Consider the following 19167-nt stretch of genomic DNA (forward strand, 5'->3'; position numbering starts at 1 on the left):
GCTCTGTTTTTTTTGTTTTTTTGTTTTTCCTAATGAGGGTGCAGAGGATCCAAACTCTCCTCCTAAAGCTTGTGAGGCAAGCACTCAGAGCTGAGTCGTTTCTTTTACATTTATTTGTGTGGACAATGGCATCTTTAAACCACCACACAGATATCCAGTGTGTGAGATACGGGAGCATGGTCAGGTGACTTGCTGATCTGTCAGAAGAAAACAAGTAAAACCTCAACTCCTTCACCTTGTTGTTTCTAAACCAGTTGTGCCGAGGTTGTCCACAGAGCTACCTGGAATGCTAGACTTGACCCACCACCCTTCCCCCAAAGCCTCTGATTCCAAATGCCTTCTGACATGGCCTGTGCTTCAGCCACATCTGGAACAGCTAATCAATCATGCCCTCTCTTGATGCACTGGGAATTTGAAACAGAGAAGTGCCTATGAATTCCAGAATGTCAAGGGGCCCCCTTGTTTATGGTCTCCTCAATTTTAAAACATTACCCATCTTTCTGAGAGAAACATGAGATCTTTTTAGGCTGGGTCACGGCTTTAGTTCAGTATCTTCATGGATTAACAGAACTTCCGAGGACACCCTGAGATTTGAAAACCTGCCTGAGAGAAGCATCGGAACTGCAGTAAAGATCCCTGGGCTCAACATTTCTCCAATTATGTGACTTTGGGCATGCCATCTAAACTCTGGGCTCTTGTGTTTATAGTGGTCTATAAAGTGTCCACATAAAGAATCGCTGTGCTGCCGTATATAAAAATTCCTTAGCAACCATAAATGACTACAGAAGTGGAAAAGACAACTTTATGGCCATTATTAAACAGTTGACATGCTGGGTGATAACTCAGTTGGTACAGTGCTTGCCTGCCGCACAAGCATGAAGACCTGAGGTCCAGCTGCAGAACTCACATAAAAAGCCGGTGTGCTGCTGCATGCCTGCAATGCTGGCTCTGAAGGAGTAGAGACAGGCACATCCCCCAGGCCTGCTGGCTTAGGCTCTAGACCACCAAGAGAGACCTTGTTTCAAACAAACAAACAACCCTACTTCCCACCAAATCAACAGCAACAAACAAGATGGACATCCCCAGAGAAAGGACAGCTGAGGTTGTCTTCTGGCTTCTCTTTCTCTTTCTCTGTCTGTCTCTCTCTTCACTGGATCAGAATGTTGCAGAGTCAGAAGTAATAAAAAGAATCAACTTGAGGGAATTCCAATAACTTGAACAGATTAAGAGAATTTCTTTAAAATTTTTTCCTTTAGGGGACATTGAACCTAGAGTTTTCTGCTTGCTAGGGGATCTAAGCTATACCTCTGACTCCAGAACACTCGATCTTAAGAGATCTTAAAGACATAGCTTTAATAGAAGGAACCCTAATCAATTCCTGGGACAGGAGGACCCTTACTGACTTTTCTCAAGGTGCACGGGAGCTAGGGAGAATCTAAGATGGCTTACCAAGCACCCACAAAACCAAGATAGGAACTAAAAATGCAAAGATATGGCAACTTTTAAGTGTTTCCACGGATGTTTTTATCTAGAAGACAAGGAGGAAGTAGGAGATAGTCTGCTAAGTTGTCTGCAGCTCCCCAACACTTTCATTCTTCCACGAACAATGCAAGGTGTGTGACTCAGAGCTGTGTGCTGGCCCTGAGATCCTGCTGAACACTCTGATTCCGCTGGTCATTAAGACAGGCACAACAGCACCAGCTCTGATTGGGCCCAGCAGAAGTAGCAAAGTGCCCCGACAGTTGTCAGAGCGCAGCAAGGTGGCCCTGGGAAGGGAAGGATGGCTCATCGTATGTCCTTGCTAAGCTCCACTAGACATGAACTTTCAGGTCTCTGGACCACAGAAAATGCAACCATTTATCCCTCTGGTCACACTACTGATGTGGGGCATCTATAAACTAAGGACAACCCAATTCCAGCTTTCAAAAGATGAAACTTCCTTTTTACTAGTCTAAAGGAAATGCTTCTCCAAGCTTGGTTTACTCCTATGTTTAAAGTTTCTTCTTGTCCCTGTATGCTCTGGTGCCTTAAGAGGGGACATGTTAGCGTCTGGGAAGCAAGCAGTAACAGGAGGCAATGAGACACAACCTCTCTGGCCGTCTCTGTATCTTCAGGGATGAAGGGAACACAGCACAGTGTTAGACCTGGTCACTAGTTCTGATTTTCCCTATCTCCCCCGGGCTTCAGTGAGATAATGCTGATGGTGTCTTTATTCTAGGCCCAGCTGAATGATGAAGGAGGACCTAAGGGTAACCATTCAATGGAAACCATTGCATGGGCATCAATGTGTGAAGAGCTGGGAGGTTTCAGAGAAGACTTTTTGCATTATTGTTGATTAATATTTTATAACAGTGGAAATCATGTTGGCTTGGAACTTACTATGAAGCCCAGACTGACTTGGAACCATATTCCCTCAACTTCCCAAATACCTGGGGTTAAGGTGCATGTCGCTACATCTGGCTATGAGTGGATGATGTTAACACCAGTGTATAAGCTCTGCCAGAAATCCCACTACTTTAGGGTTTTCAGGACCTGACATGGCAGTCTACATATATAACATTACTGGATAGTTAAATTTATTGCTACTGCGCCTATTCCAGTATAACTAAATAATTCAATACACTAGCAGATTATTAAAACTACATGTTTTTCTCATGCTTGGAAAATAAATTATGAATTCATCAAAGGAAAGAATACCTTACTCATTATATTGTATTATAAAAATGAATTACTAACCACCGTGTGGAGCACAGAGATGCTTTGTGGACAGAGGAGCGACAAAGGCATGTTGCTCCCACGCCTCCAGCTGGAGCCCACCACAGTGCCTGGGCTGTCTGGAGCTGCAACTTGACGCACAGAAGAGCAAGAACCAGGTCTCCGGACCATGGTGCGGGAGAATTATCTGTATTCTGTCAATCATATTTTAATAAAACGCTGATTGGCCAGGCAGGCAGTATAGGCAGGAAAGCCAGACAGGAAGTAGAGGTGGAGAAAAGAGACTGGGAGTATTCTGGAAGCAGAAGCTCCCTCCGCCACTCCTGCGCGGACCACCGAAGAGGCAGCATGTAACTTGCCCAGCTGAAAAAGGTACCAAGCCATATGGCTAACATAGATAAGGATAATGGGGTAATATATCTCATAAGAACTAATAAGTAGCCTGACCTAATGGGCCAATCAGCTTTATAATCTTATGGAGTCTTGTGTGTGATTTTCCTTGGGAGTTGCCGGTTGTGGGGATCTCTACGTGATTGATTTTCTCTTTGGGGCATGCCGGTTGTGGGGTACCGGGCGGGATGGAAACTCCAACAAGCCGGCCCCCTCATGCTACAGGACCACACGTGCAAACTGCCTCACCATGACTGAGACAAACAGATAGAATGTCTCGTGTCTGACTCGAGTAAGCATTTAACCAAGATCATTGTTTAGAGTTGTATTTTGAACAAAGAGGGGGAGCTAGGGATGATCATTTATGATTCTGACTCCTGATTGGTTTAGGACATTTTAGTAGAAGACTCCTTTGCCCCTTTGGCTGCCATTTCCCTAATTTTCCCACTCTTCAATATTCGATATTCAATATTTTAAAATCTCTAGTACCTCCACTTATGATCAACAAACATAGTTTTCAGAGAAATGAAGGTACAAAGTCTCTCAAGCAAAGGCAGGAAAATTATTATCAGGGTAACAACAACTTAGAGGCAAACCCAACGTTATTAGGTCTAAAAAGAAACCTTAACTCTATGGGTTTACAAAGAAACCTAAAAAGTGTAAAAAATAAAAATGGAAACATCCACAGAGGCTTCAGAGTCCAATAGCAAGCTCCAAAACAATACCGCCACCCGCAAAGTGGTCAGTTAAACATTTCTTTCTCTTGGGATGGGCACTTAACCCCATGGGAAAATATAATTCAGGTGAGCTCAGCATGTTGGTTCCGGGTATAGAACACAATCATTGTTCTGCCCAAGCTGCTGGCTCACCTGCATCTGATTGCCCAACATGGCACACTTGAAAGATGGCAAGGTGACTCTTCCCAACTCCACCCAAGGTCCCAGGCCTGAACAAATTACCCTGAAGAGTGTCACCACACGCTCTGAGAAGACAAAGTTGAGGACACAAAGAATGCTCTCTTTCCCAATGGTGGTGAACTGGACTCAGATGCACAAATGGGCAGCGGCTGGTGGCCCTAGTGAGACATGGACAGCAATAGACTCCAAGAAGGAAAAAAATGGCCACGGCTCCTCGAATATAATTACACTCCGCTTAGTCTGTGTGGTTGATTGTGAGGGATGTTGCTAAGTAGTACCAGGAGGCCCGGGTTCCTTTCAAATAAGATGGACAATAGCTCTATCCAACAGATGGTTCTTGTTTGTGAACACAACTTGATTCCAAAGCTGGCCCCTTGCTACTCAAAAGGGGCTAAGGGCTGATCCATCCCCCCCCCCCCGGTCTTTCAAACTCTGTGTTTCTAAGTCCACACAACACTCATCCTACAGCAAAAAGCCAAGTTACGTAGTGATCTTTTGTTGCTTAGTATTTTTTGTGAAGCTGATACACGTGTGTATGGGGGCTTTTGTGAGTTAGTGTACCACATGCATGCAAGCATCTGTAGAGGCTGGAGTAAAGCTTGGGTAACTTGACTGAAGTTCTAGGCGGTTGTGAGCCTGGGAACCAAATGTGGGTCCTCTGTAAGAGCAGCAAATGAAATGGTCCTAACTGCTGCGTTTCTCCAGCTCTGCTGGTTAGCATCTTCACTGTCTATGTGGAAGCATCACTGTAAAAGCACTTTTGACAGCCTAGGAGGAAAGAGAGAAATCCCCAGGGTGAGGCTCTCTGCCACAGATGAGAGGCAGAACACAGGAAGGAAGTCACAGTCTGGGATTCTAAAGGTAGAAAATGTGTAGGGCTTTGCTTTGCTTTTTCCGAAACAGGGTTTCTCTGTGTATCCCTGGCTGTCCTGGAACTTGCTCTACAGACTAGGCTGGCCTTGAACTCAGAGATCTGCCTGTCTCTGTCTCCTGAGTGCCTGGATTAAAGCGTGTGCCACCTCTGCCTGGTTTATGAATAGGTTTTTTAAATAGGGGAAAAGCTGTATATTATGATTCAAGAAGGAAGCAGTCTTGCATCTCTCAGGCATTTACTGTGTACCTTTTCCAGTCCCTAGATGCTCAAGCCTGGAAAGTGTTCTTTCTCTTCTGTTGTACCACCTTTATGTATATATTCTTCCTATAACCCCTACTCAAGCCTGTCACCTGAAAGCATTCACATCAGCCTAAAGTCTGATTCCTCAAACATCCTGGGATTTAACAGGCATTGATATTTTAGTTAAAGGAATATTGGCCTACCAATGGACTTTGAACTCTTGCCTGTCAAGTCCCACGGATGCGCCAGAGTGCATAGCAGAGACTATCATGACCTTCAAATGATTCGTGAAGGGCGTTACAATACAGGCCTTACACTCTTGGGATGAGTGGGTCTGGATCATTGTGAGGAGACAATGGTTAGGGGGCTAGGAAGTGCTTCTCAGAGCCCAGTTCTACAGGGTTACTGTCTCTAAAGGACCACCTGGGGATCTCACTGAAGGGCAGCTCCTCATTTACTTCAGGAGGGCCAATGGGTACGGCTGCTCTGAATACAATCATTACTGTCAACGACTCTAGATGGGGTAAATGAATTTAGCATTTTGTTTTGTTTTTAGAAATGACTTGACTCATGTCACCCCAAATTTTACACTAACACTTAACAAAGAAGGGGACACTCTGTTTCCTAAATCGCAGGTGGACAGATCTGGAAGGAATAGAGAGGACTCCAGTTAACCATATGATAGCTCTATTTGAAGTGAAACTCATTTGCAAATTCTTCACCTGTGACAATGACAAGTCATCCAAAGGAGGAAGTCCCCTAACTGAAGGAAGTCTCATGTCAGGAAGCACAATAAGGCGTGGAGACAAATTCCTATCAATGAAGTTACACTTTTCAATAAGTCTTCTAGAGTCCTAATCAGAAGTAATTGGTCCAGCCCTGGTAGAGGGCTGGTATGAATTCCTGGATCACACTATCTTATCTATTGTTGAATTTGAAGCCTCAAGCAATTGTTCCTGGCATGATGTAACGTAATGTCAACCTCAGCAGCATTAGGAACATTATGCAGATATTATTTTCTATGTTTACTGTTGACTTCAGAAAAGCAGTGTTATTTCCCCAAGCTTCCCACCACACTTCAAGTATATAAAGTAATGGTGAAAATTGTCCATAGCTGAACAAATCTCAAAAATTATGCCCTGCCATGATGAAACAATAAGCATACACACACCACAGAAGACAGGTACGGTAGGGCATGTCTGGAATCTCAGCACTGGGAGGCAGAAACTGTGTCTGTAGAGCAAGTTCTAGGTCAGCCAAGACTTCACGGTGAGAAAGGGCAGTCCCCAGGACTAAAGGGCTAAAGCGTGACATCACAAGGGGACAGGGGACATGGTTTTACATTCTTCTAGAACTCTAGGAACAACAGCAGGTTAATATTGTATGTTCAGGCTTATTTAGGGTTAGAATTTCCGTGTTTAACTGTATTAACGAAGTCCACATTATTCAGGAATATGCCATTCTTGCAACATAAATATACATACAAAAATATGAAAATACACTCTCTTCTATCTTTAGTGATTATCTGACCTAGGTTTAGTAGGTTTGGTCTGCCTCATCAGAAGGAAAGAATTAAGCTGCAAGGATCTGATGAACAAGCGCTCATTTAGACTGGAGTGAACAGAGATACTGTAAACTCCAGTCTGTCTGCAATGTTCTCCCGTTAGGCCGTGTGGATGACACACCCTTCACACAACTCCCACTGTGGCAGAGCTGGACAGATGCCACTGGGAACACGTGAACAAACAGGTAAGAGGCAGTCCAATGAAACTTTATTTTGGATCCAACATTTTGAGTTTCACAATATTTTCAAAGGTCTCTAAACACTTTTCTTTAGGTGTCTTTTAGCTATGAGAAGCTGAAAAGATTAATCTTATAAGAACAGATGGTGGGCCACGGACTGTGGGTCCCTGAATGAAGTGAAGCCGTGAATTTAAGTTCACTTCAATCTTTATGCCAGGGCATAGAGTCGGCTAACAGTAATTATGTGGGCCTTTTTCTTTTTAGAAAATTGAATTTATGTTTTGAAAACTTTTTATTTTTAACATTAACAGTATATTTTTTTATCATTTTCATTCCCATCTCCTCCTAGATTCCCCATTCCTCACCCATCCAACTTCTTGTTATCTCTCTCTTTCAAAACAAAACAAAACAAAACAAAACAAAACAAAACAAAACAAAACAAAACAAAACAAACATCAGACAAAAAAACCAGCCGGGTGATGGTGGAGCCACGCCTATAATCCTAGTACTTGAGGGCAGAGGCAGGTGGCTCTCGATGAGTTTGAGGCCAGTCTATTCTACAGAGTGAGTCTCGGGACAGCCAGGACTACACAGAGAAACCCTGTCAAAAACCAAACAAAACAAAACCAAAAAACAAAGCCAGCAAAAGAGCAAAATGGCCGAAAGCCTGAGTCCCTTTTCTGCTGGACAACTACTCCTGCGCATGCGCACGCAGACTGCCCGGGGATACGATTGATATCCCCAGTGTCACTTGAAGAAAATGGAGTTATTCCTCTCCCAGCAGTTATCACTTTCAAACAGCTTTTCAGCTAGGGGTCAGACTTTGTGCCCACTTCCTCTTCTCTGTGCTGGGACTTTGGTCTGGCGTGAGCCAGTGCGGGAGATGTCGGTGCTGTCAGTCTCTGAGTTCATCTGGGCGTCTACCCAGTTGTGTTTGGAAAATGCTGCTTCCTTTAGTAGGTACACCACCTCTGGCTCTTGGAATCTTTCCACCCCATCTTCTGCATAGATCCTTAAGCACTTCAACCCCTCAATTTCTTATAGCTCCCCAAAAGATAGTAAAAATTTCAGAAAATAAGAATGGATCTATTTGCATCATATCAGCTTTGGGAAAATCCTATAAGCCTTTATTTACTTGGCATAGTACCTGTCAAAATAAATAGGAATCCCTACTTTTAAATATACTGAAATGCATTTGTTCTTGTGTGTGTGTATATATGTGTGTGTGTGTGTGTGTGTGTGTGTGTGTGTATGTGTGTGTGTGTTGGTCACTGAACCCAGGTCCTTGAATATGCTAAGCAGTGCTTTCCCACTAAGCTACATTCACGTTCTATTTTACAATCAGTAGGCAGACGAGAATAAAAGCAGGTTAACTATTAACCAATTCTGAACTGACTCTTCGATTAATGAATTCCTTAAGGCACTCACAGTTGGACATGCTCTTTTTCTAAGAGGGTGAACTTCTGTAAAATAATTCTTTGATCCACGAGTGTGATTCCAATGTTATAACAATTATTAGCTATGCCCAAAGCACACTGGTACTTAAGGGAGCTTATGGAACATATTAGCTAATATGACCCATATTATTCATTTGGTAGCATTTCAGAGCCACAAGAGACTCTTGGCTCCTCCATATCGAGATTATGCATCTTGGAAACTGATGAAGCTGAATGCACTTAGGAGGTGTTGCTGCCCTTCACGTTCTGATCGTCTCGAGAACAAATGTGCCGATTTCTCAGACAAAGAGCACTGTGACCGCACTGGAAGGCCTGTCGTCCTAAACGAGAAAACACAGTCCCAAGCGGTGTACACACAGGCACTGTGACCCAGGTTCGGGTGGAGGGCACCATCTGACCGTGCCGAGTGCCTGCGGAGTGCCAGGCAAGGCTGGGCCCCTGAAAACCGAGGAGAGGGAAAGGAAGCATTTGGTCAATGGCGTAATGACGGTGACGTAAGGGGCACAATGGCAGCAAGGAAAGGAAAGTTAAGAGCAACAAAAAAGAGGGAAGTCAATATATTTTAGTAAAACATCCGCGAGTCACCCTTCGGGTGCTAGTTCTTCTTTGTTCATAGACAGGTCCTTGCTGGAAAACCTAGGCTTGTCTCAAACTCCATGGCAATCCGCCTGCCTCAGCCTTCAGAGTGCTGGGATTATAGATGTGAACCTGGTTTAAGACTGTTATTTTTTTGTCATCTTTTAAAAAATTAGCATATGGTTTTTCTTTAGTTTACAAAATAATGGGTTTTATTATGGTATTTTCATAATACTTTTTTTTGGTCCTCGATCCCATCTTCCTCCTGCCCCTCCTGTAGCATCTTCTACACTTCCCCCTCCCACGAAGTCCTCTTGTCTTCACGTCCCATGTAGTCTACTACACTTTTCCCTTCCCCTCTTAAGATGTTCTTTCTCTCATGTTCACCTTTCTAGTTTCATGTCTCTGCCCTCCATATATACACACACACATAAAAATTAAAGCCTAAGGTTTGCGTATGAGAGAGAAGTGTGGAACTTGTCTTTTTTGACTTGGAGTCTGATCTCTTTAAGTTAAACACCCGTGAGCTCAGGATGCATGCAGCTTGGCAGAAGAACACTTGCCTGGCACACAAGACTCTAGGTTCCATCCCCAGTGTGCATAGGTGTACTCAGGCAGTACACACACACACACACACACACACACACACACACACAGAGTTTTGATCAATAGCAAACAGAATTTCAAATGAAATAGCACCTAATTTCTCTTTAAACAGCTCATTGACTTCATCAAATAGCATATGGCCTTTTTAAAAAATTAAAAGCATAATACTACAAATTCCCTCCTTCTTTGGTTGTCGTTGTTGTGTTGTTTTGTTTTTCAAGACAGGGTTTCTGTATGTAGCCCTGGCTGGAACTTGCTCTGTAGACCAGGTTGGACTCACAGTCACAGAGATCTGCTTGCCTTTGCCTCGTGTGTGCTGGGATTAAAGGCGTGCGCCACCCCTGCCCGGCCCTCCTCTCTTTTTTATAACCGAGATAACCCAAACTACTTTACACTTTCCCAGAAGCCTTTTGAAATATTCCTTCCACAAAGGACAAGCTGTCTAGCTGGCTTTGGTTTCCCTGCTAACAGCAGCTAGTATTATTCAAAGCAGGTAGACGGGGCAGAGGTTCTGGCAAGCAAACGTCCTGATCAGATATTAAGATGTGCTTTCAGAGGAGTGGCGTGTGTGTGTGTGTGTGTGTGTGTGTCAATAACAAGCCATAATTACTTCCCATTCACAGGGCGGGCATTGGAGTGCAGTCTGCTGACTCACCCAGCTGCTCACAGTTTATTTCTGCTGGGTTTCCCTGCTGCCTGCTCCATGTATGTCATGGCCAGAATGAAAGTTTCTCTCCGTTTCCCTTAACAACAATGCACACACTAGGCATGGACAGCGAACTTCAAAACATCCAGCAATAACCAGACCCCAGGCAGGGAAGGGGAAAAGATTGTTGTAAAGAGATGCCACAATTTTTCAGGCCTCCAGATGACAATCATTTGCCGTATGGTGTGAGTCACTGGCACCCCAGTTTCAGTATTCTCTCTCTCTCTCTCTCTCTCTCTCTCTCTCTCTCTCTGTCTCGCCCACTCAAGTAGTTAAAGTGATATCTCGTAACACAACCACGTTGCTATTATCGAAGTGGTTCTCGATCTGCTATCCAGTGGAATCATCTGGAAGTTTTGTTTAATACCCGAGTTTTTGCCCCCTCCCCACCAACAATCTGACTTAAATGGTTTAGGACGGGAAGTAGATATCAGGACTCCCCAAATCTCCACAGGTGAGTCCATGATGAAGCCAAGTTTCGCGATCGGAGCCCGCGCAAAGGAAGCTTACCTAAAGACCATCCTGTTTCAGAAATCAATGACACATGACACTTTCCTAACTGATGTGTTAGCATGGGAGACAAACGTGACAGCAAAGCCAGGAGTTACCTGCCTGGACGAGCACTTCCCCACCACCGCCTCCACTTTGCCCGGTGTCCTAGAGAAGCACCCCACATTACCTTTCTGATCCCCCTTTGATCTCTGATCTGTTTCATCCTAGCGTCCATCCGGTTCCGCCAAGTCGCACCCCTGCTGTCCTCTCAGTTCAGAAGCCGGTCCTGCTCAGAACTCACTCAAGACTGGACTTCCCTTGTACCTGAGCTAGGGCAGAGCCTCCGCCTTGCGCCGCGGCCGCGGGGCAGATACTTAAGCTAATCCAGAAAGTTCTTGCGACTCCTCCACTCCTTGCTTGGAGGCACGCGCGGGTGTGGGCATTTACTTAATTAACCCTTGATTTTTTGCGTTGACCCCTCTGTAGTGCTTTTGGCGGTCATCTTATTGCCCTGTGGGTCTGGACTACTTTATTTACTTTTTTTTTTTTTTTCCCCAGGAAAGGATTGGACCTGAGCAAGTAATGAACACCCGCTGAGGGGGTAGGGGGTGGAAGGAGGGACAGCAGGGCTGTCTGGTGTTGAGGTGAAAGGACAATTAATGTTAGGAATATTAACTACTCAGCGCGCCACTGACCCAACGAGGGCTAGCAGAAGGGGGACTGGAGGTTAAGACAAAGGCTCCTGGCCCAATGGCCGCAGCTCCACTCCTCCGAGGCTGCAGCTGCTCCTTTGACACTGGCTTGGCAAAGTGACTTAAGTGGTGACCAGACCCTTTTGCTCTTTCTGGTCGGAAGTCCGCGTTGCCTAAGGCTCAGGTTCAGAGACGCGCGCGCGGGGTGGGGTGGGGTGGTGTCTTTTTAAACCCACCCAGCTTTCTGGGCCTTTGTGGTAGCACTTTGGCTTAGGCGGGGCACTTGGAAGAGAGACTGAAGAATGCCCCTCTAAACCAGAGTGGTGGTCTTCAAGTAGCACCCCCTGCCCCGCCCGGTGCTCCCTGGAGAACCTCTCAGGCTCAGACTAGCAACCCGTTTTTCTTGCCACACACCCATCTGATTCCCGAGTCCCGGATCCACGAGTGATCGTTCCCAGCCGTGCGACCCTTGTCCCCGGACAGGACGCACCAGGGGCAGCAGCAGAGCTTGGGGATCCCGGAATGTACTCCAGACTGGGTGCGCGCGGTACACTTATTGGTCTGCCCCAAAGTGCGCAGCTTTTAGGAGCTCCGAGGGCTCTCAGCCCCCGCGTCCCAGTGCTCCAGCAGGAGGGGCCGAGCTCCGAGGGCGCGCACCTACAAATCCCCCTCTCCTAGGTGGCCGGCCCCAGCCGTCACTCTTCGGCCAGTGCACTTTGTGTCTGCCAGCGTGGCAGCTCTGACTCCCTTCCCTTTCTTGGGGTATACCGCTTTAGTTCCCCCCACAAAAGAAGAGGGGCGACCCGTAAGAACGCGGCTGCGTGCACAACCCTGGCTGGATAACTTCTTGATGCGCTCGGAGACCCCGCGATCCTCTTGCTCCTAGATCTGCAGATCGCAGACCCGGGCGTGGGTGGGGGAGGCGCGGCCAATCCCGGGCCTGGGAGGGACCGACCCAGGGCAAAGGGTGTCCGGGTGCGCCAGGGCTGTACAGCTTTGAACATACTTGACTCACCTGCTCCGGCGTTGTCGCCTCCTTCCTCTGCTGACAGCTGGGGGCTTTGTTTCTCCACCCCCTCAGCCTGCCACGCTCCGCCTCCACAGACTCACGTGACTCGCCGTCTGCCACCGTCAGCGTCCACTTGAGAGAGCCCCCGGGCGCCGCCTCTTCTCCGGGTGCAGGTGGAGACCCCAGCAGTAGAAGGGACCCTCAGGTTCGAGGCGATTCGCAGAGGAACTCTGGGTCAGACAGGCTGAACTGGTGACAGAGGGGAAAGTGTGGGGGTTGGGGAAGAAATGGAGAAAGCCGATGGCTGCAGCCAGCTGGGAGCAGAAGGGCGAAGCTTGCCGAGAATCCAAAGGTGATGTTCCACCCTGAATGAAGTACCTGCACCTGGACTCTTCATGGCACCCCGAAACTATTTGCACTCACTCCTAGGAACTTCTGGATAGGGAGGGACAACCTAGTTTTTTCCATGAATATTAATTAAAAGAAGCACCTCATAGCCGGATAGCGCTATTAACGATTTATTAACTGTGCACTGTATGAAGGTTCCAAACCTACCTTTTGTTTCTGTTGATGTTTGGGTTCAAGTTGGAAAATAGGTTCCGGACTGGGGAAGTTCACTCCGGAAGATGATTGGTGTGGGCACGTGTCCTTCTGGAACAGCAGCCGTTTTTAATGAAACGAACTAAAAAAATGTTAGGGCCTCAAGATCAGGCTCAGTATCTGCTGTTCTTGGAAGTGGTCCCACCCCCGCTGTTTCCAATACTCTCCAGTGTCTGCATCGGAAACAAATTGCTGTGGGACTCCTTCCTTTAGTCCCTGGAGAACAGGGTCAGCCTCATCTTGATGCCCCCACTCTCCCTGCTAACTAAGGAGAAGAATGCCTCTCCTCCAGCTGTCACTAAAAATCCTTATAGGGGTTGACCTCAGCACGGCACTCGTTCAGAAGGATTCGCTGGGGGATTTTCTTAGAACAAATTCGAATGTGAGTGGATCCAGCCTTGAGCTGAAGAGTCTCTGTGTCTGGCAAACTCCTAAGTGATGTGCTAGTTTGAGGAACACACGTTAAAGACAAGGCTTAGAGCATACTCTTTGACACTGGCTAGCTCTTTTTGGCTGCCTGACTCTCTGTAAGATGGGACTGGTGTTTATTATTCTTCGTGTTGCTATGAGAAAAGGCCAGCAAATGCACTTCAGGGGAGGGAGGGTGTCTATTTTCCATCATGGCAGGGAAGAAGTGGCTGCAGGAGTGTGAGGCAGCTTGCTTTCTCCTTTTTATTCATTCTGAAACCACAGCCTATGGTTTGGTGCTCCCTATGTTTAGGATGGGTCTTCCTACCTGGGTTAATCCAATCTCACAAACTGTGCTCTGAGATTTGTCTCCTAGGTGATTTTAGATCCCGTCAGTTTGATGATATTAACCAGCACAGCATAAACACCCAGCTCATTGCAGGTCCGGAGGGATAAACCAGGGCCCGCATAGTGCCCAACACACCAGCGCTTAGGAAGTGTGAGCTAACTAGCTGCTGAGTCACAGCAGATGTGAAGTCCAAGCATGCTTGAAGAAGGAGTCTGGTGCAGGATAATATAGGAGTAAGGCAGTCACCCCACAGACAGAGGGCATTCCCACAGTACACAGACATGCAGGTGTGCAGATGTGTGTCATAAATGAGAATTGGTCACAGTGCAGAGCAAATCATTTGTTTAAAAAAGTTCATTTTCTATTTTAAATCGTGATGAATTGGTTCTCAGACACTGAATTAAAAATTCATTTTGCTTTTTATTACAGATAATGCCCAGCTGCCTGCTGGATGGGTAATCTATTTTAATATTGGAGTGAGCAAATGGGTTGTTAAGGAGCTGTACATTTCCCCTCTTCATTAAAAAACTTGAAATCTAAATGTAAATGGCTTTATTAATGAAGGCCTGGTATTCTTAGCTCTCAGATGAATGGGGTGTCATTATACTCCCCATTCCTTGCTTGCCCTCCTTTCTGCCCCAAATATAGGTGTTTCTAAGATTAATTCTTCCCCTCTCTACCAACTGCTTCAAAATTTAATTCATGTTTTAGTTTAGTTGTTAAGTGTGTGGAGATCACTTCTGAATCCATAGCTACATCCTTCACATCTTCCCAAGTCTCTGTCTACAGAGTGAGTTCCAGGACAGCCAGGACTACACAGAGAAATCCTGTGTCAGAAAAAAAAATGGGGGAAGGGTGTCAGTTGTGGCTTAAGCACTGAAGTCTTTAGGTTCTGTTATTCTGTTATGATAAATAAACTCTGGCCGTGGTCCTGAGGTTTGAATCTGGGACTTCTTAGGTGTCAGGCACGCATTCTGTTACTGTACTACCTCTCAGATCACACCTGTAATAACTTTGATTTAAATTTATGCTGCTATTACTATTCTGTTTGCTGGGGGATGGAGGTGGATTGGTGTTTTTGAGACAGGATCTCTCTGCGTAGCCCAGCTGTCCTAGAACTCACTATGTGGACCAGACTGGCCTCGAATTCACAGATCACAAATATTTATTATGCATCTCCACTGAATTTCCCAATAGCCTTTGGTGTGATCTAAATTAAAGTCTTTCTTCTCATAAAACCGATAACTTCTCCATGTTTGATCAAGATGATGGTCTGCATTGGGCAGCCCCGCACTAGCGACCTAGGGACCCAGTGGCGGTGGGGAGCACACAGTGTGATTCATCTCAGCCATTGTCCTGCTGCTCTTCCTTGATATTTCCTCCAGACTTTGTCTTCAACCGTGACTGTCATCAGCTCGTCTGTGAATGTGACTTACTGGTGTCGGAGCAACGTGAGCGGCTGTGAGCTGTCGCCCAGAGGATGATCCGTGGGAACACGACTGGGGAGAGACTGTGTCCCTCACGATAGGGCAAACTATGCCTCTGTAACAAATGCTACCAAACTCTCAGTGGCTGACACACGGACAGACTCCAGGGAAGCTGGCCTAGATGATTGTCTTTCTAGCCTGCTTCATCCTTGGACAGCTCCCTGAGCACCCAGCAGAAAAGGGAGCAGAAAGAAATGCACACGAACCTGCGTGCCTTCACTCACAGGTGACCCAAAGTTTTTCCAGTTTCATTGTTTAAAAGAAGTTATGTTAAGTTCAGACTTTAAGAAGTGTGCACTCAACAGAAAGAGGAAAGCAGAGAGTTTGTGACTGTGGATGATATCACCCACAGGGATCCATTTAGAGGAAGTTGGGGATAAAATCACACTAAAAAGAGTTTAGCTTTAGCAGGAGGTTTGCAGAATTACCAGTTGGGTGACTGCAGTACTGTGGGGCATTTTATTGGGGGGAGTGGGGCACTAATGTGCTGTTGTCATACAGCATTATCAAGAGAAACACTTGTCAGTCCACTCCAGGTCAGGTCAGTCCACTCCAGGCCTTGACAATCCAGACACATCTGCAATGTACTGTCCTGGCTGCTCCCCAGGTAGCATACCCGCCTTGAATGTGTAAGGCTACAACAACACAAGACAACTTTCTGATTTTGATGACACTTATGGTATTTTTTTAAAAAAAACTTGGGGGGCTGGAGAGATGGCTCAGCGGTTAAGAGCATTGCCTGCTCTTCCAAAGGTCCTGAGTTCAATTCCCAGCAACCATATGGTGGCTCATAACCATCTGCAATGAGATCTTGTGCCCTCTTCTGGCCTGTAGGCATACACGCAGAGAGACTATTGTATACACAATAACTTTTTTAAACAAAAGATTAAAAAAATAAAGACTTGGATGAATGTGTGTATGTAAAGAATGAAATCTTAAAACAACAAAAAATGAGGGAAGGTCATCAGGATAAAATCATCCCAGGCAATCCACATGATTGTCTGAACTGTGCCTTTGACCAAGAATTCTCTGGTCATGTTCATGGGAACATTGCATTACAGCCTTTCAAGTAAAAAATGCATTCACAAATGAGGAAAATATAATGCTTTTCAGAAAACCTTGGGGGTTTTGCTAAAGGACTAAAACTGTATTAGCTAAATCTGCCACCTGTATTTTCCCATACTTCATCTATTTAAGAGATAAACACTAAGGCCTGCTGTAAAATCCAGAGTGCAATGCAGGTAGAAGATATTATATGTGGCAGGGTACTGAATCATGGTACCTGAATACTGGTTTCAAACTTGTATTGTCTCTGAATACATAGGTCAATGACTTCACTCTATAGGACTATTTCCCAGTAAATGCCTTTGTAAAATATGGCCATTCCCTAATATTCTGACAGCTTCTACTACATATTTCAACAAATATCCAACACACAGGGCTCTAAAGGAGACACAGAATTTATTAAGTTGTGAACTTTTTGCTCAGTCCCTTCTCTGTCTGACTGATTTCCACCCCCCTGAGTCTTTGCTGAGTTGTAATATTGTCTTAGGTATGATTTGTAAGCTCCGGATATATGTTGTAGAGAATCACTTATAATACATGGCTGATAACAATAAGACTGAGGAGGAAGTGCCTATTACCAGGATCTGACGGTCTTTGTTAGGATGGAGAGTAAAAGTGCCGTCAGATGGCAGTGTGTCGGAATCACGGCCGGCTGTTGTCTGCAGCATCCAGTCCCACCTAGGAGCAAATATTTGTGAGTTGGCTAAAAAGTGTCACGAAGTCCAGTGTAAGTGTCTCCCTAGCTTCTAGCTTTGACTATCATAATCAACTTTGATGCCCCTCATAAAGAAACAGAATGGAAAGCCGGACGGTGATGGCGCACGCCTTTAATCCCAGCACTCGGGAGGCAGAGGCAGGTGGATCTTTGTGAGTTTGAGGCCAGCCTGGTCTACAAGAGCTAGTTCCAGGACAGGATCTAAAGATACAGAGAAACACTGTCTCAAAAAACCAAAAAAAAAAAAAAAAAAAGAAAAAGAAAAAAAGAAACAGAATAAATGTGCTCACTACATAATGTGTTTATGAAACATAGGCTTTGTTTAAAGTGTAACGAAGGGTCCAAAGTCATTCTGTGGCAGAAGTGTTTATCATTTTATGACATGCTGGAAATCACATACAAAGAAATAAGATGGGTGCATAATTTCTAATGCTGCTGTTTGATTTTTTTCTCCGTCCCTGCCCCCACTGTATTTCCCCAGTTCTGCTTGTACATGCCAGGCAAGGATTCTACCACCAAACTACAGCCCCAGCCCTTTTCCTTTTGTTGTTTTGAGATAGGGTCTTGCTCAGTCACTCAGTTTGGCCTTGTACTCAAACACTCCTGCAGGGATCCCAGATTTGAATAACCAGGCCTGCCTTATCACAGTGCACATTAAAGACAGAGGTCCTGTTAATTCATTAATTTGTAGAGAGGACTTGAATTTTACCAGTAAGGAGTACGGATGGACACTGATCCTGACTTGAGTTGGTGTGTGGAGCCACAGGCATCTATTGACCAAACTCAAGGAACTCTGAGGGGAGGGTTGACAGCATCAAGGCGTGTCCTTAATTCTCTACCAGTTCTTAAAGGAAGAGTCCATTTGTCAGTTGTTGACAAGCACTTAATAGATTTATGCATTACATTATCTAATTTGACCAACTCAGCTTGTAAAACTGGATAGTTTAAAATGATCAAAGACAGCAGAAACGGTATGAACATTAGTAAATTCTCAGAGAAGTCCTTCAAAACCTGTGCCTTTGAAAACCAAACAATTATAATTTCAGCCAATTATATCCTCCCCTTGTTTGCATATGTAGCTCCCTGGGAAGCAGAGTTAGAGGCCCTCAGACTCTGGCAGAATGCACAAGACCTGCTGCACAGGCTAAAACCAGATGGGTTCTGGTGTGTGCTATCTTAGTTTATTCTCACTGGCAAAAAAAAATTCTATAATGAAATTTCCGTGGGTGTATTAGGCATACTTCAGGGAAGGCCCTGTGTCCAAGAATAGCTGGCCGAGAAAGCAACCTGAAGAGTATTTTTGTAAACTTTTGTTTCATTTTGCTTTGTTTGAGCAGTTTTTGGCCTTTTGGATTTTTGCTTGCTTATTTTGATCTCTCTCTCTCTCTCTCTCTCTCTCTCTCTCTCTCTGTTTCTCCTTTGAGAACGAGAGTAAAAAAAACATAAACTTGGGTGTCTATGGAGATGAGGAAGATCTGAGTGGAGTTGGGGGAGGAGAAAACATGATTAAAATGTATGAAAACTTTTTAATAAGACAATCTTTTTCTTTAAAGACACATTATAATAACAGTTAAACATTGGTTGCCATCTGTAATGAGACAACACTATTGAGTACCCCCCTTGCCTTCACTGCCCATTGCCAACAAGAAATCTTAGAGTTTAACCTAACATTGGAGTGATGTTTGCATGTGATCTCTCTGAAAGCTTGTGTCCTATTTTGTGTTTCCATGTGACTATTTGTTATCTCTGTGGGGCTTTCTCTGTTTTCATTCATTTCAAGATACTCTCTCTTACTTTGCTCTATATTTTCTCACTATAATCTTGTTGTTCAGGTCATCTTTAAAAACCATAAATAAAGAAATTGCAGACATTTTGCTATTTTGTTGTGAAACCAAAGCATGATGCTTACCTTAATCTTCAGTCTTTTCCACATAGCCCATGAGAAACTTGTTGCTGGTAAGCTGTGAATATACGCCCATGCCACGTTTTGCCACCTCCCCCAGTTCCTTGCTCAGTGTGATCTAAAATGTCTGGTCTCTGCCCTTGTCTTCCAGCAGACAACCCCTAAAATACTACTTACTTCCTAGTATAGGAGTGAGTCTACACTAAATCCACCAATGGCACTT

At 45.1% G+C, this 19167-nt stretch overlaps 1 protein-coding gene and 1 long non-coding RNA gene across 5 annotated transcripts in view; one reads left to right on the top strand and one right to left on the bottom strand.

Annotated features, from left to right (window-relative positions):
* Mapre2 (microtubule associated protein RP/EB family member 2) overlaps window positions 1-12494 on the bottom strand; it is a 140305-nt gene extending 127811 nt beyond the window's left edge. The window contains exon 1 of one of the 2 annotated variants that reach the window (XM_085700060.2): window positions 12424-12494. Coding sequence is in view for 1 of the 2 variants with exons in the window: in XM_048442631.3 (XP_048298588.3) it covers window positions 10904-10951 (48 nt within the window). In the remaining variant the exon portion in view is untranslated. Of the gene's footprint in view, window positions 1-10903; window positions 11035-12423 lie in introns of those variants that run through there. The other variant, XM_048442631.3, reaches the window with a different exon arrangement.
* Window positions 12495-12603: 109 nt separating this feature from the next.
* LOC125405859 (uncharacterized) lies at window positions 12604-16176 on the top strand. Of its 3 annotated transcripts, XR_015005427.2 has the most exons (3): window positions 12604-13399; window positions 14204-14250; window positions 15160-16176. It is a non-coding gene; the product is annotated as an uncharacterized LOC125405859 (long non-coding RNA). The 3 variants fall into 3 exon arrangements; XR_015005426.2 differs by having other exon boundaries at window positions 12604-14250; XR_007233700.3 differs by lacking the exon at window positions 14204-14250.
* Window positions 16177-19167: the final 2991 nt, after the last annotated feature.

This window comes from Myodes glareolus, chromosome 13 (assembly GCF_982192425.1).
Source record: "Myodes glareolus chromosome 13, mMyoGla1.1, whole genome shotgun sequence".
Taxonomy (NCBI): Eukaryota; Metazoa; Chordata; class Mammalia; order Rodentia; family Cricetidae; genus Myodes; species Myodes glareolus.